At 35.9% G+C, this 18,498-nt stretch overlaps 1 protein-coding gene across 1 annotated transcript in view; it reads left to right on the top strand.

Moving 5' to 3' along the window:
* Positions 1-17,909, top strand: part of LOC140504778 (uncharacterized) — a 38,540-nt gene extending 20,631 nt beyond the window's left edge. The window contains exons 5-7 of the mRNA XM_072610107.1: positions 410-505; positions 5,025-6,656; positions 14,687-17,909. Coding sequence (XP_072466208.1) covers positions 410-505; positions 5,025-6,656; positions 14,687-16,470 — 3,512 coding nt within the window. The 3' untranslated portion in view covers positions 16,471-17,909. The remainder of the gene's footprint in view (positions 1-409; positions 506-5,024; positions 6,657-14,686) is intronic.
* The last annotated feature ends 589 nt before the right edge of the window (positions 17,910-18,498 follow it).

Raw genomic sequence — 18,498 nt, 5'->3', positions numbered from 1 at the left:
AGAATACATGGATTCTGGAATATCTTCTAAATTCATTATGGCCAAAAGTATTTCTTCCTCCTATTCTCAGATGAAATAGCTTTGCTTCATGCAACTAAAGATTGGCAATTTTTATTGTCCTGGCCCTGAGGTTACACGTTACTTGCTTTCTATTTACCAAGGCCAGGGATTCTCTAATATTCCAGAATGGATCCTAGTTTGGCATAGAGGAGGTCAGATAATATTTCTTTCTGAACCCCAATTAACTTTGACCATCTCTCCATACTTTCTAGGAAATAAATATAGAGAAGCATTCAGAGGTTTTTGATACTATCATCTATACTCTTCTCACTTAAGAGAAAGGGTATAGGTTTGCATTCTGAGATGGCTATCTGTCCACAACATTTTCCCACTTCTACCCCATGAGCAGGACTTCGAGTTTCTAAACCAGATATGATCTCCCAATTGGAAAGAGGAAATGCACCGTGGATGTCAGAGGAAGAATTCCCAAGAAGCACTTGTCTAGGTGAGTGATTAATGGTTATGCAGAAAGAAGTAAGCAACAACTCAGTTTGTCAGCCATGGACCAGCGCCTTTAGAATTTTGGACATAGACTTCTTCAAAGGGCCCCAGGCCTGTGGGTAAGATCTAGGGCTGTCTAGCATGAATTCCCTCATGTTTTCTCCTCTTTCACTTTGTTTATACCTGTATCTCCTCTCATATTTCCTTGTCTTAGAAAAAGGTTTCTGTTTTTTGTTTTGTTAATTTAAAATAATCTAGCAACATCAATATCAACAAAAACCAACATTTGGATATACAAAGAATAAGGATTATCCATTACTCGGCAAACTTCCATTATATTTTATTTGAAAACATATATCACCTTTAACAACATAGGAGCAAAAGCATCCCATTTGCTTTTGTAGTGTAAATTTGCTTTTATAAAAAAACATACCATTTCCTTTTGTGTCTACTTCTGAACTGTTTTCTGTGTATTTTTTTGGTTGCTGTTGCTGTTATTGACAATATACAGAAAACCTTCCTCTTGTATTTTTGCATTCAGGGCTACCAGCTTCACTACTCAGGTTATCCACGAGTTACCCTTGTTCCCATTATACAAATGGGCAACCTTTTTTTCCATTTACTCATTTCTAGAATGATTCTCCTTAAGCCACTTTTTCCACATAGATCATCATTGGAAATAGACTACAACTAACTTATCCCCATCATGCATCTTTCCATTGCCTTTTAGGGTATTTTGATTATTTAGATACTATGAGGTTCTAAGACTCACAACATAACCAGAAATGTATCCCCCACATCTTCCCTCCATCTCCCTTCCCCACTTCTCTCCCCCCCAAATTGGTATAGAAACATATATATATTTGTATTGTAAGGAAGCAGGTTAGAATTCATAAAAGTATGATAGTCCACATTCATTCAATTATTGTCCTTGTTTGCCCTAGAGATATGTACTGATATAATTAGTAATTCTTTGGACTAGCCATTCAACTGCTTGTCATTATGATCAATAGACATTTTTCATTCATTTTTATACCTCTGGCCCAATCCGTTATGGATTATTAAGATTATTAGGCCAGTATATTTTGAGTAGCCATGACATCATCAAAGAGACTTTGTATTGTTCTTGAGCTTGTGATTAAAACGCCATAATATCATTTACAAATAGAAACACTTCAGAGACCTCATTATCTGCAGAGAATCCTTTCTCCCTTTGGACCCTGCATAAGACATGCTATGTGACAATATCACACATTTTAGAACTCCCAATGATTGCTGTCTTCATACATTCCAGTCTGAAATTCCACTCTCAGTCTGTGGGGTTCTGTGTATGCTTCCACCCTTTCTACCTTACTCTTCCTAAATGTTCCCTTTGTCTTATCTGTGGTATCTAGTGTTTCTGCTCTCCCTGTTATCTCATTCCCTAACTCCTACTCTGGATTCATTTGACTTACTTCATTTGTGACCACATTTTGTGCAGGTCAACTATACATCACCATCTGTATTTGAATCCCTTTCCCCCTCTTTTGTCGTCATTCATCTTATCTCAGATTCTGTCCTCAGTGTATCCTCATCATTTGTACTCCTGTTCTTCCACTGAATGCTGATGGAAAAGGTCACAACAATGTCACCTTGATGTTTATGCCAAATTTGTGACATAATTTCATCTGGGCCCTCAGTTATTGTTGTTCTGTTGTTTTTTAGTCATGTGTGACTCTTCATGACCCCATTTGGGATTTTCTTGGCAAAGATGCTGGAGTAATTTGCCATTTCCTTCTCCAGCAGGCCCTCAATACTGCAAGGCAGTTTTTTTACTCTTCTTTTCCTGGTAATCAATCTTACTTCTTTCAATGGCTATTCCATCTGCTCTTCTCTCTCAATGCTATTCCTGACCCCCTTTATCTTAGCAAATTTCCACTTTGTTTAGAGAATGGAGGACTCCTGTTATGAGTTCCTTCATCTCCATTGCTTCATAACTCAAAACCTTTCCTGATTCTCCACCTAGCCTTCCCTCCGTTGTTGAAATATTTGATGAGGAGGTGGCCCTTCTCTTTGCCAAGGCCAGTCCTTCCACTTGTGCTCTTGATTCCCATGCCCTCCTTTATCCTTCAGGAGTACTCTCTCTCCATCATTCTAGCTTTTATTTTCAATCTCCCTAAGGTACTTCTCCTTTGCCTATACACATTCTAAAATCTCCCCTATCCTTAATAAATTTTTACTTTAACCTCATATCCTCTCAAAGTATTGTATCTTTTCTCTTATTTCATTGTCAAGCTTTTAGAAAAAATTCTCAAAACTGTCTGCATCTGTTTCTTCACTATCCATTAATTTCTCAGTCTTTTGCACTCTAGCGGCATCTGGCCCTCAAACTCTACTGAGATTTCCCTCTCCAATATTTCCAGGATTCTGGAATCTCAAAGCTGTCAAAACTTTTCCTCTGTTCTATCCATAACTACTCTGACCTATCTTAAACTTTTTGACACTTTTTACCATTCTCTCCTGCAAATTTTCTCAATTTTGCCATCTTTGAGACTTGTCTTTCCTCTTTTACTGCTTTCAGCCTTCTTGGTCCTCAGTGTCTTTTGCTGAGAGTCCCACAGGGCTTTATTTTCAGCCCACTTGTCTTCCTGAATTCTCTTCCTCAGTAATCGCATGGATTCAAGTAACATCACTAAGTAGCTGAATCCCAGATCTCTACATCTAGTCTTGACCTCTTTCTTAACCTCCAGTTTTACATTTTCAGTTATCTTGTGAACAGTCTGGAAATGAATTTAGTGCTCTAGATGTAGCCCAAATGGGGCAGAATATAGCATGACTATCAAATCCTTAGGGTTGATTTTTTAACTCGAACACAGTAGTTGACATTTGTCCCTATTTAATTGAAGCTTACTGAGATTTGCTTCAATGTCATAGCTCGTCAAGATCTTTTTAAGTCTTGACTCTGTTATCCCTTCTGGTTTTATTTAGTAAGCATGTCATCCATCCTATGATCTAAAACATGAAAAAATTGTTAGACTGCATTAAGTCAAGAAGAAGTAATTGAGACAGTTTAATGGATATCTTGCTTCAAGCTGATAATTATTCATTTCTGATTATTCTTTGAATATGGTCATTCTACCAGTCCTAAATTCACTTAACTGTACTGTTTTCTATGCTCTATCTCTCAAAATCACATAATCTCATCCTTGGAATAGACTTCAGAGGCTAGCTATATGGTGTAGTTTGTAGAACACTGCACTTGAAGTCAAGAAGTTATGAATTTAAATTTGACCGCAGACACTGCTTCTGTTTCAGTTGCTTCATCTATAAAATGGAAATGATGGTAGCACCTAATTCACAGGGTTGTTGTGAAGATAAAATGACATAGTATTTGTAAAGAGCTTTGTAAACCTTAGAACATTATATGAATGCTATCTACAGTCATAGTCTTCATCATGATTACTACTGCTACTACTACTCCTACCACTACTACTTCTGCTACTGCTATCCACGTAAGATTATCCTTTCTAGCTTATCTGATAGTCATCTAGTTCTTGCTTTAAGACTTCATTTGGGTCCACTAAAAATTATGTAAGAGAAATCAATTGCTTTGCAAAAAGTCTAGCTAAACTACATCTCTAACATTCCACTTATGTATCAATTTGCTAACCCTCTCCAGAGAGGAGGTGAGATTAGTTTGACATGATGTATTCTTGGTAAACTCATGCTTCATGTTTGTGAATATTTCTTCCCTTTCTTAGATGTTCAGTAACCATCCCTTGGATAATAAGTTCTAGAATTTTGCCAAGAGTCTAAGTTAAATTTAGTCACCTGTAGTATACAATATAGAATTTTACAGTTAGTTATTTTGGGGAAATTGGGAAAAAAGTTACCTTTCTTCAGACCTGTACATTCTTTGCTCTTTTCTGTGAACTTTGCCTTAGTTGTAACTGCCTCTTTTAGTATCCTGAGATACTGGAGAAGAGTCCTTGTCTTCAAAATCATTAGAATGAAGTCCTCAGTCTTATGTGAGCTGAGTTGATAACTCTTTAATAAACATCTGTTGGAAATTGCCTACCAGACACACTTAATGGAGGTCTTCTGAACATCCATTTATTTCTAACATGTTTCCTGCCTTTCCTTTCCTTGTGTGATGAAGCCAACTTGTTCAGCCACCTTTGTATAGTATTAATCAATTCTCTTCTAAAGTCCCAGTGCAAAGAGCAGCTGAGAATAGCAGAGGTTTGTGAATGGGAATCTAACATGAAATTAATGACTTTTTTTGTACTTCACCCTTCCCTTGTGGCAGTTTTTAAAAGTAAATCTTCCAGATTTAATGCCTCTCTTTTCCTGAAGGCTCCTGCCTATAAGAATTATATTAAGCTGTTTTTTCTTCCAAGATAAGGATGACTTGACCAACTAATTTTTCAAACTGATCACTTTCCTCCTTGATAGAGGAGACAGAATCTAGACCCTACTGTAAAGCAGTTTCTATTCTTCCAGCACAGAGGATGGGAAATATTGACACTTTTCCATTCTTTCAGATTCTTTTAGTCAAGAGACTAGGTGTGAAATCAAGAAGTCAACTCCAAAGAAGGGCACTTGTACAGGACTATCATCCAAGAAAATACTCCTAAAGGATATCCCCTGGGATTTCAAGGTGGGAGGAGCTTGGGAATATGATATCAGGTTAGAAAGACAGAAGGGCAACCAGGAGCAAGAAGTCAAACAAATAACAATCACTCACAGAAAAACCTTGAGTAAACTGAGAATGCACAAATGTAATATATACCAGAAAAGTTTCAGGTCTGAGTCCAGCTTTGTTCCAAAACAGAGAGATCCTACAGGCAAAAGCTCCCATAAATTTGGTATACTTCAACAGAGATTCAAACAGTTTTCAGACCTAACTAGATATAATAGATGCTTCTCTGGGAAAAACCTTTGTAAGTCTACTAAATACACAAAGACCTTCAACTACCACACAGATTTTATTAAATTTCATGTAACAAATCCTAGAGACAAGAAGTCATATGAATGTAAAGAATGTGGAAAAGCCTTCAATCGGAAGGGAAACATGATTGATCATCAGCGAATTCATACAGGAGAGAAACCTTTTCAGTGTAATGAATGTGGGAGAGCCTTTAGCCGGAAAGGAAACCTTACTGCACATTTGAGAATTCATACTGGAGAGAAACCTTTTCAGTGTAATGAATGTAGGAAAACCTTCAGCTGGAGGGGAAACCTTGCTGCACATAAGAGAATTCACAGTAGAGAAAAACCCATTCAGTGTAATGAAAGTGGGAAAATTTTCAGCAACAGGGAAAGCCTTACTGAACATCAGAGGATTCAGATGGGCAAGAAACCCTTTGAATGTAATGCATGTGGGAAAACTTTCAATATAAACTCGTGCCTTAATCAACATCAAAGAATTCATACTGGAGAAAAACCTTTAGAGTATGATGATTATGGGATAACTTTTAGCCAGAATGGAAACCTTACTGAACATCAGAGAATTCATCAAGGAGAGAAACCCTTTGAATGTAAAGAATGTGGGAAGACCTATAGTCACAGAACATCCTTTTTTTATCATCAGAGAATTCATACTGGAGAGAAGCCCTTTGAATGTAAGGAATGTAGGAAGGCATTCAGCCAAAGGAAATACCTCACTCAGCATCAGAGAATTCATACTGGAGAGAAGCCTTTTGAATGTAATGAATGTGGAAAAACTTTTAACCAGCAAGGGCACCTTACTGTACATCAACGTATTCATAAAGCAGAGAAACCCTTTAAATGTGATGAATGTGGAAAAGCCTTTAGACAGAGAGGAAGCCTTACTGAACATCAGAGGATGCATGCTGGAGAGAAACCATTTGAGTGTAATCAATGTGGGAAAACCTTCAGCTATAGGAGCAACCTTATTGAACATCAAAGGATTCATGCTGGAGAGAAGTCCTTTGAGTGTAAGCAGTGTGGGAAAGCATTCTGCTATAGGACAAGCTTTACTGAACATCAGAGACTTCATAGTGGAGAGAAACCATTTGAATGCATTGAATGTCAGAAAACTTTCAGTAAAAACTCACATCTTACTCGACATCACAGAATTCATACTGGAGAGAAACCCTTTCAGTGTACTGAATGTGAGAAAGCCTTTACCCAGAAGAAAAGCCTTACTCGACATCAGAGAATTCATTTTGGGTAATAACCATGTGGATGTGACTGGGAAACTTTGTAGATACCAGAGGAACTATTAATCATCAGCGAATTCACACAGAGATCTTATGAGTTATAATGATTTGGGGAAAGCTTTCAACTATAACTTTTCATTTATCCTTGTAAAGTTAATGATGTAGAAAATTCTCATTAAAGTATTATGTGAGAAAGCTTTCAGTACCCTCCTACATCCTTATGAAGTCTTAAAAAATTCAGGCTGCAGGAAAATGATATGAATACAGTGATGATAGGGAACCTGTGATGTGTATTTTATCCCTTATCAAGTATCAGAGACTTCATACAACACATAGGAATGTACTAATGTGAAACATGCTTCATTTACATTTGTCATTTGCTAAATATTGAATAGTCAATATGGCATACTTTGTCATCAGCTCTAACATTCTTTAGTGCTTTGTGAGAGAAAAGTTGATTGTTTTGCACTGTAGGCCCCTCTTTCTCATAGTACACATTAGCTGCCATCAGGTGAAAGGAGGACTCTCAGTAGAAAAGTGCTTTTGTTACAACTGGTATGCTGGGAAAGGATTTGAAAGAGTCTGAACTGCTAAATTAAAAAAGCCTTAAAGACTGAATTATTATGTAATTATTTAGCTAGTTTAAATAATTTTTTTCTTTTTGTTTTCATTCTGGAGTAACTGTCAATAAAATAAACATTTATACAGATAAGAATACACAATGATCTTGCATAAAATAGAAGCTCTGTCGTATCCAGTTTGCTAAATAAAAAAATGCTAATTTTCATACGGTAGTAACAGTGTCCTGCTTCCTTTTGTTTCTCTGAATTCTGTATTTTATGTTGTTTTTGTTGGTGCTTTTGTTTTTGTTGTGCTTGAACTATGGCCATACCTAAGAACAAACCTATTACTGTATTCTGTTCTAAAACCGAAACTTAAGGCATTATCTTTTGTGGACCGCCACACTTTCTATTGTACCCTATAACAATGTCACTGGAAAATTTTCTTAATTATTCTTATTTTTGCAACTTCCAAGTCTGTTTTTATGTGTTATGCACAGTATAGGACGTCTAATGAATTGTCAACTAGGACAGTCACTCATTATCATATTAGTTTACCTTATGTGATGTAAAAAAAGAAAACTGACATGAAAGGTTAATAGTCTCATCAGTGCTCTATCTACCACTTTGTCCATTTCCAGCAAATATTTAATTAAATTTTACTTTTTATATTTTATTTATTTCCCTCTAGTACTTTTTGTTTTCTTTTATGAGTTATCTCCAGCAGTACATAATCAGAAAATATTAGAATATATTTTTCCACAAATAAGTAACAGCAAAATCACTCCCCAACACCTTACCTCCTTATTGTATCAAATGATTCAACTGGATACAACCTCTATACCGTATAACAAGTAGAATTAAGCATACTCTGTATGCATTAAGTAACAGTTAATATAGAACAAGCCAGAAGTGTCAAAATATCTGAATTTCACCACACTCCCAGGTGCTGCCTGAAGTAGATTGTAATTGAGAAATATTTAACAAAGTAAGTAAAAATACAATAAAATATAAATAATGTTAATTTGTAGTTATTTACGTCAAAATGCTGCCCACAGGATCCATTTATATTTGAGCTTGACACCACTGGTATAAACAACTGTATCCCAATCTAGCTTTCATGATACTTTAGTTGCTTTTGTAGCACTATAATCAAAAATCCTTTGCTACTTGAAAACAAAGATTGTTTTTATTTTTCTCTTTGTTTCTCTTCTTAGTTCAGTGTCTGGGACATAATTAGTACTTAGATGTTTGTTGACTAACTACTGACATTGCTACTAAGTTTCCCCAGAAAACAATTAAATCTTAAAAAAACAAGTACCTTCACATCTGACTTAATGTGACCCCCCAACCAACAACTTACAACTAAACTTGAGCCATCTTATACTGGAGAATGTTTTGAAGCCAAAGCCATAAAACTAAATATGACGAGAATACTTTTTAAAACTGTAAAATACAATATGATGCATGATTTGAAATCAAGATTGATGACATGAAATAATAATAGCTAATATATAATACTTACTATGAGCCAGGCAATAGACTAAGCACTTTATAATTATTATCTCATTTGATCCTTAACAGCAACCCTGCATGATAAGTACTATTATTCTCTCCATTTTACAGTTAAACTGTGGCAAACAGTTAAGTGACTTGCCTAGGATCACATACACAACGATTAAGTGCCTGAGGCAACATTTATACTCAGGGCTTCCTAAGTACAGGCCCACCACCCTAGCCACTGTGCCACCTAGCTGCTCATTACTATTATTTAGCTACAAAATCTAATAACCAAAACCTAAAAATCTTAGCCACCACTAAACTTATTGACCATTAATTAGTTGATTTATGAGCTCCATTAAACATTTTTACTTAGGGAATTTTGGATCTCTTCTAGGTGTATGCCTAATTTTATAAATTTTAACTGGCTGTTTTTAAGTATACATTGTGCTCCAGACCCATTAATTGCATTTTTTTCATTTTGAAAACAAAAATTATGGATAATTTTTCTGAAATCTTTAACCTAATGATGATATTCCTTGCAATCTGCAAAAATTTAAACTCATGCTCTCAGTATGAGATCCTCATTCTGTGGTTCAAACTTTTATATATTTTCTTATATTCATGGCACTAGCTCAACTTGGATTTTCTTTTGAAGATATCACATTCTACCACTCTGATATTCTTACCCACTTTGTGGCTCTTTAACTCGGAGTGTCAGTAGGAAATCAGCACGTTCCTCTCTCATTTTCATTCAGGAATCTCCTTTGAGGTCCATAATGTCCAGTTGTATCCTTTTATCCCATTCATTCTACCAAAGTACTCAAATCTTCATCAGTAACTTTAGCACCTGTCTTAGTTTTCCTTCCATTGATATCAGTTCATTAACTATATTACTGAACTCACTTTATTTAACCTCCCAGTTCATCAATTTGCAGAACTGAATGACGTCCATCTTCACCCTTCTGGAAACACCTACAGAGGTGTTGTATGTCAGCGTCACTTGAAACTTCCTTGAACTTCCAAGTTTATGAGTTCCAAAATTTACTTCCAGAACCACAAGATACAGTCCTTTTTAACCACCTACATTGCTCCCTTTGGATATACTTTTTGGTCATGAAATTCATTCCTTAATTCTCAGTGCTCTTCCAGTTCATCATTCCTACTTTGACCTTTCCTCCCATAACAATCTGGAAGGCAGTATTTTAATGGTGCATTGGCTTCTAACCTTTGTGAATCTCCACTTCTTATCCTTCTTTTGTTCTTCTGTTTCCTGGTTTATTCCCTACTTTGCCTTGGCCACTTCTCCTTTGCAGGTTCTAAGTCCAGGTAGCAAAAAACATACAAGCTAAGTAGATCTACTATTTCATGGTCTTATAACCTTAGCTCAGACTGCTGTAATTTCAGTAACATTTTATTAAGTAGTTACTAGGCACCAAGGATGCAGGTCTTCCTTTCACAAAGGAAACAGGCCTTTCTCTTAAGGAACTTGCATTTTGCTGAAGTATTACAAACATCTTTATTTCATATTCATTCTTAAAAGAAATCCCAAATTTAACAAATACCTAAATAAAAGGACATTTCCATATAGTTAGTAGAACAGAAAAATGTTTGAAGGTTTGTATGTGAAGCTGCAGATCTTTGTTATATATAGCTTGTTTTTCAGCTGTATGATAAATTTAGCCTGCTGTATTCAAAGCTATCTTGACTGTGCTTCTTTTTGACCTTTTCTCAGATGTTTTAGAAAGATCCCTCAAAGACCCCCTTTTCAGATATACTTGTTATTCCACTTTCAGCAGTCGCTGTTCCAAAGCTTTTCTTTCTTCAAACTGTCAAACTCTACACCTAATTTCACTTTGCAGTTGTCCCAGGCCTCTATTTTATCTCTTCACACTCTTTTACACTTCAGAACACCTGTATTGATACTCTCACCGTTTTCTCTGTTCTCTAAGTTGGTTCCTTGCCAACTCTAACACTCAACTTGTTAACTGGCCTTGCCAATGATTCCCCTTCTTTGGTCAATTTTTTCCTGTGCTGACTTTTCTCCTTTGCCTACCAAAGTGGACTTCTATAGGAGTATCCAAAGCATGCGGAAGTTATGTCAGGAATCCCCTTAAGAAGAGAGTTTGGAGGCATTGGACATGGATGACAAGGCATACTTGATGAAAAAATGAAATTGATCATGTTCTAATAGGAAATAACTGATTGCTTCCCTGGATGTCATTTCTAAATTAACTATGTACAGTTAGACAACTAGTATATTTGTGCAAAGATTAAAATTAATACTGAAGAAAGAATTAAAAATCTAAAACATGTGGCACATAAATGAGGCATCTTTTCCTTGACCTAGTTAAATAGAAAATAGATAAAAGAATACAGCTCTTGAAGTTTGTTAAGAAAGTTTAACTAATAATTAATCACTACCTCTGCCATCAACTGACCTCCTTGCAAGAAGAGGAATATTACAGCCAAGGATAACACTTGCTCAGACTAGTAAAATTTATCTAAAAGTCTTATAGAGGATTTTGGAAAATTATAATGCTCAATCTGATCTATAATAAGAGAAGCAGTAAGGAAAAGAATTTAAAGAAAGCTTGAAGACCCAACTAAGTATAGTCCTCCCAAGCACATTTAAAGGATGAACTGAAAGGAATACAAGAAATAAACTAAATTAGGCAAAGATTTATTTGAGGAGGATTAAGGATTTAATAAATCCCTCTCTTGTTCAGTAACAGTGGAATCATTGCATTTGGACCCAGTATTTCTGTATAAAGATGTAAAAATGACAGTAAAGCAAACCGAAGTAAAGTCAGCTTGCACTAGAGCAAGCATACCATAGGCAATCCAGTTTTGAAGGTACTGAGGGCTTGATATTCAAAATATATGAAAGGTGGCAGAATAAAGGGTAGGGGAAATATCAGACCTTTTATTACTTCAAAATGATAACAGAAAATATCAATATTGATTCATAAGTGTACTTTTTCATCTCATATACAATAATTTTATGAGTTATCTACATATAAATACAGAGCATCCTTGTTAAATGTTTGAGAAGGGAATAGCCAAGTGTTCTACAAATGTTCTATGTCTTTACCATTATAAAACTGACTGAAAGCTGATCATTGAAGTGTCTCCTAAGTCAGTTGTAAACTTAGAAATGTACCTATTCACATGGAAAGAAACAGACAAATGGGAAGGAATGGTCATTGTACAGATTATGATATATATTGGAATGGACAACTCATAGAGTTGGTCCATCAATACAAATATTCTGAGCAGACTCTACAGAGGAACAGTGCCTAGAATTGAAGAGGATAAACAATCTGGATTACCTTTGGGAATTTGCAAAAATATTGTTCATGATTCCAGAGTTCAGCCTGGAATAGTCGTTCATGTTTTTTTATGGCAGTAATCTTTTTGGTAATACTGTGTGACTGCAAAGGAATGTCACCCAAATAACAATTGCAAGGTTTATGGTGGGCTTAATTAGGTTTCAGTACATTACCAATGAATTGTATAAATGAATGGAAAATCATTTAATAACATTACCTACCAGCTACTGTGCTAAATAAGTAGGGAGTGTGCAAGTACAAAATTAGGGCAGTCCCTATTCTCAATGAACTCACATTATAAACTCTGCTCCTCTTCGAAAATTCAAAACTTAATATTTCTGTCTAGGACATCACTGTCTTATTTGCCCAAGTTTGCAGTCCATTTACTCTTTTTTCTTATTCACCTTGCATATGCAGGCAGTTGCCAAGTTTTGTTCTACTTCTGTAATATCTTACATCCATTCTTCCCTCTCTACTTTAACATGACCACCATCCTTGTGTAGAATCATCACCTCTTTCCTGAAGTATTACATTAATGTTTAATTGCCTTTTTGTCTCATCTTCTCACACTCTCTCTGTCTTACAAACAACTTCAAAGCAGATTTTATTTTTCTTATTTTGTACTTAATGTATTCCCAAAGAATAGAACATTTCCATGTAAAGTAGAACAGAAAATCATAAAATTTTCACATATAATTTCCCTTTAAAAACAACACAATAAATTCATCATGTTATTTTCAAAGCTATTCTATGTGTACTTCTGAATTGAGAGCATTCAAAAAAACTCTTCAGTGGTCATTTTTTATTTCTTGGCAATACTGTTGCTAGCTTTTCCTCTCCCCCTTTCCCCTTCTTCCAAATGAAAATTCAAAAGAAAGAAAAACAGCCCTTGTGGTAAATAAGCATAGTTAAGCAAAATAAATCTATACATTTGCCATGTCCAGAATTGTATGTTTCAGTCTCTACCTTGAGTTCATCACTGCTTTGTCAAAAAGTGAGATGGTTTGTCATTGGTCCTCTAGAATTGTTGGACATTGTATTGATAAGAGTTCTTAAGTATTTCAAAGTCGTCTTTCTTTAAAATGTTGCTACTGTGTAAAATTTTCTCTGTCTGCTCACTTTACTCTGTCATTTCATGGAGGATTACTCAGATGTCTCTGAAACTGTCCATTCATCATTTCTTGTGGCACTATATCATATTATGTTCACATACACATGACTTTTTTTGTCATCCCCTAGTTGATGAATACAAATAGTTGTGTATAGTTCTCTACTATGACAGAAAGAACTGCTAAAAATATTTTTTTTGCAAAAGGTTATTTTTCCTCTTTTCTTTGATCTGTGATAGTAATAGTAACTAGTAATAGTATCATTGTTTTCGAGGTATGTAAACTTTAGTGATTTGGGGAGCATAGCTTCAAATCATTTTCCGGAAAGGCTGAACTAGTTTAAAATTCCGCCAACAATGAGGGTACCAATGTGCCTGTTTTCCCATAGCCTCTCCAATAGTTATTAGTTTCCTTTTTCAAAAAAAATCATTTTGGCCAATCTGAGAGGTAAAACAATTTGAGTTGCTTTTATTTTAATTTTTTAAATTATTAATGATTTAAAACATCTTTTCATATTGTTGATAGCTCAGGTTTCTTCCTTTGAGAACTGACTTCATATTCTTTAACCATTTCTGAGAGAATGGTTGTCATTCTTATATATTTGAATCAGTTCCTTCCATATTTTGGATATTCGGCCTCTTTTAGAAATTTCCTACAAAGATTCTCTCCCTCCCCATTTAACTATTTTAGTTCTATTTTAGCTGTATTGATTTTGTTTGTGAACTTTATTTTCTCTTTTATATAATCCAGATTATACATTCTGTTTTCTTTGATTTATCTTCTTCTGTTTATAGTTATAAAAAGTTCTTTCTTCCCTACCTATCTAATTTATGTTGTGACCTTTTTATACTTCAGTTGTGCGTTTGTTTAGAATTTATTTTGCTAAATGGTGTGGGAGCTTTTCTTGTGAGATGAGGATCTGTTGACTACCTAACTCTCTTTTCTAGGTTGATCATCATCATTCTTGATGGAAGAAGGAAAATCTAGAATTTTTTTTTAATGAAATAGCTTCTGAAGAAATATTGATACTATTTTTTTATTTCTTTCAGATTATCTTAGCTTGGAAACTAAGCATGAAACTGAATGTTCCTCTTCAAAACAGACTAGTTATACAGGAATATCCAAGGAAAGACTCAGAAAAGAAGTCACCTGGGATTCCAAGATGAGAGAAATTCAGGAATGTGATGTCAAATTAGAGAAGCAAGAGAACAACCAGGAGAAACTGTCTGGACAAGTAATAAACGCTTCCAGAAAAATATCTGGGGACTGTAATACATTGTTGGGAAGTTTCAGCCCAGGGTCAGTCTTTGTTCCACAACAGAGAGTTACTACAGGAAAAAATCTCCTTAAATATAATCGCATCTCCTTAGGGAAGAAGCTTTCTAAGTACAATAAATACAGGAAACCCTTTAGTTACCACTCAGACCTTATTCAATTTCGAATAACAAATTCTGGAGACAAATCATATATATGTCATGAGTGTGGGAAAGCCTTTGGTCAGAGGAGATATCTTATTGAACATCAGCGAATTCATACGGGACAGAAACCCCATAAATGTAATGAATGTGGAAAAGCTTTTATCCAGAGAGGAAACCTTACATCTCATCAAAGAATTCATACAAGAGAGAGACCCTTTGAATGTAAGGAATGTGGGAAGGCTTTTAGCCAAAGGGGTCACCTTACTGAACATCAGAGAATTCATACTGGAGAGAAACCCTTTGAATGTAAAGAATGTGGAAAAGCCTTCAGCCATAGAGGGCATCTTGCTGAACACCAGAGAATTCATACTGGAGAGAAACCCTTTGCATGTAATGAATGTGGGAAAGCTTTTAGCCACCGGACATCCCTTATTTATCATCACAGAATTCATACTGGGGAGAAACCCTTTAAATGTAATGAATGTGGGAAAGCCTTTAGTCAGAGGGGAAACCTTACTGAACATCAGAGAATTCATACTAGAGAGAAGCCCTTTGAATGTAATGAATGTGGGAAAGCCTTTAGCCACAGGGGTCATCTTACTACACATCAGAGCATTCATAATTCAGAGAAACCATATCTTTGTAATGAATGTGGAAAAACCTTTAGCCAGCGAGGAAACCTTATTGAACATCAGCGAATTCATACTGGTGAGAAACCCTTTGAGTGCAATGAATGTGGAAAAACCTTTAGCAGAAGGGGATACCTTCCTGAACATCAGAGAATTCATACAGGAGAGAAACCTTTTCAGTGTAATGAATGTGGAAAAGCCTTCAGTCACAAAGGAAGTCTTACTGAGCACCAGAGAATTCATACTGGAGAGAAACCTTTTCAGTGTAATGAGTGTGGGAAAACCTTCATCAAAAACTCACGTCTAGCCCAGCATCAGAAAATTCATACTGGAGAGAAGCCATTTGAATGTACTGAATGTGGGGCAATGTTTAGCCAGGAGGAGAAACTTATTGAACACCAAAGAAGGCACGCTGGAGAGAAACCTTTTGAATGTAAAGAGTGTGGGAAATTCTTTAGTCGGAAGGGATACCTTACTGAACATCAGAGAATTCATGCTGGAGAAAAATCATTTGAATGTAAAGAATGTGGGAAATTCTTTAGTCGGAAGGGTTACCTCACAGAACATCAGCGAATTCATGCTGGAGATAAATCCTTTGAATGTAGTGAATGTGGAAAAGCTTTCAGCCAAAGGAAGTACCTTACTCAGCACCAGAAAATCCATACTGGGGAGAAGCCCTTTGAATGTAATGAATGTGGGAAAGCCTTTAGACAAAGGGGACACCTCACAGCACATCAGAGCATTCATACTGCAGAGAAACCCTTTGAATGTAATGTGTGTGGAAAAGCATTCCGACAGAGAGGAAGTCTTACTGAACATCAGAGAATGCATGCTGGAGAGAAACCATTTGAATGTAATGAATGTGGAAAAGCATTTAGTCACAGGAGCAGTCTTACTGAACATCAAAGAATCCATGCTGGGGAGAAACCCTTTGAATGTAATAAATGTGGGAGAGCCTTTACTCACCGGAAATCCTTCATTTACCATCAAAGACTTCACAGTGGAGAAAAACCATTTGAATGTAATGAATGTGGGAAAGCCTTCAGTGACAACTCTTATCTTACCTTACATAAGAGAATTCATACTGGAAAGAAACCCTACAAGTGTAATCATTGTGAGAAAGCTTTTAGCCAGAGAGGAAATCTTACTGAACATCAAAGAATACATACTGGAGAGAAACCCTTTGAATGTACTGAATGTGGGAAAGCTTTTACTCACAGGAAATCCCTTATTTATCATCAGAGAATTCATGCTTAAGTGAAAGTCATTGAGTGCAGTAACTGTGGGAAATCTTTAGCAGATACCTTAATTCACACTGAAAAGCTTTTTGAAAACAGAGTGTGAAAATGTGTTATCTATGAAGGGAAGCTTAATGAGTATCAGAGGGTTTATACTGTAGTCATAGTGATCCTGGAGATATTATTAGAAATTTTATATTATTGAAAAATTTTATAAGCAATGCATGTGGGAAACCTTCAGTTATAACTGAAGCCTTAGAAAGCACCAGATAACTCTAAATTAAAGGAAAACCTTATGAATGTATTTACTATGAAAAATTTTAGAGTAGTTTATTCCTCATCAAATGTTGAGACTCTATACAAGATTATCAGTGGAATTGTGGTGCACTGCATAGAGTACTGGATTTGGAGACAGGAAAACCTCTGTTCCAGGCATGCCTCAGACAGTTACTCTCTGTGTGACTCTGGGCAAGTCATGTAACTACTCTCCACCTCAGTTTTCTCATCTGTAAAACATGGATAAATGATAGCACCTACCTCACAGGATGGTTGTGAGGCTCAAACAAGATGTGTAAAGTGCTTTGCAAACCGTAAAGCATTATATAAATGCTAGCTGTATGTGATAATGTGGGGAACATATAGTGAAGCCCTGTCAGGTTTTGTGGTTGTTGTTTTTTTAATACAGACAGTTGTTGCTTTCCATAGGTGTGTATTACTCAAATTTCACTCACTATGGGTGGGCAGCAGGTCCCCACCCCTGACCCCCAGAGCAGGGGTCCTCTCCTGCAGACATTGAAGCTCCTTCAGCTCTGGGGATGGCAGGCACTGAAGCAGCTTGGACTCCTTGGGCATAGTCCCAGGAAGAGGAAGAGGTCTTCAGAAAGTTCCACTTATGGCAAGCAAGAACTGTCTGTATTAGAGAGTGAAGATGGCAGAGTTTGCCATCATCTCCTTTGTACTTAAATGCTCTGAGCGGAAAAATTAAATCTTATTCCCTTCCTTCCTATAATACATACTGGCTGCCAACTGATGGCTGAATTACATGACTTAGTGCAGCCATTGTTTGGGTGTGGAAATAGGGCCTGAAGTACAACATATATTTTTAAACTGTTCAATAAAGTCACTGAAAGGTCATATAATCACTTATCTATATATTTTATATTCTTTTAAAAATATTCTAGTTATAGTAAAGACATAATTTTAAAGCATATTACATTGGAAAAGAGCATTAGTGTTAAGAGTCAGAAGACCTGTATTCAAATCTCTCTGACACTCCCTCTGTGACATTGGACAAATCATAATATCTCTGTACGACAATTTTGGTTTGCATTTTTTTCATCTGTAACCTGAGGGGGTTGGACTAGGTGATCTCCAAGATCCCTTCCTTCTCTAGGTCTGTGCTTGTCATAAACTATTATATAGAGTTTTCTCAATAAAAAAATATGTAAGTTAATGCTATCAAACTAGTAACAAAAATGTCTTGTTTTCATTTGCCCCTCAGAATTCTTCTTTTGCATGATTTACCACTGTTGCTGCTTCTGTTGTTTTAATGGTAGTAGAGAAAGCACTGGACTAGTAGTCAGAAAATAGAGAATTCCAATACCATTTCCTACACACAGAAATGGTATGATCCTGTACAGGTCATTTTTATCTCTTTGAGTAATCTTTAAAATAGGAATGATAATAACTTTCCACAAAAGCCTTTTTTTGGTGTACGGTGCCGTGGAGATCACTCTAATTTCTCAAGAGGTCAGTGTAAAGCAAGTCAGTCTCTGGCAGGTTATGCAAGTTTGAAAATACACATCTTATGACACACTTTATCATCTTTCTGAAGAACAGTATAGCTAAGTATGTGGGGGCTTATCAGTAGTATTTTGGTAATTTATTGATTTTGTGATCAGAGCTATTCACAAAACAAAGAAAACTACAATATAGTCCCCAATCTTATAATATCCTATTTGCTTCTAAAGTGATGGTGGCAAAGTCATTAAATAAATGTGCCAGAGACTGATGAGATTGGTTTTAATGTCATATAATTTTTAACCTT

This window comes from Notamacropus eugenii, chromosome 5 (assembly GCF_028372415.1).
Source record: "Notamacropus eugenii isolate mMacEug1 chromosome 5, mMacEug1.pri_v2, whole genome shotgun sequence".
Classification (NCBI taxonomy): domain Eukaryota; kingdom Metazoa; phylum Chordata; class Mammalia; order Diprotodontia; family Macropodidae; genus Notamacropus; species Notamacropus eugenii.
Note: the sequence above shows the minus strand (reverse complement) of the source record. Positions and strands in the feature narration are given on the sequence as shown.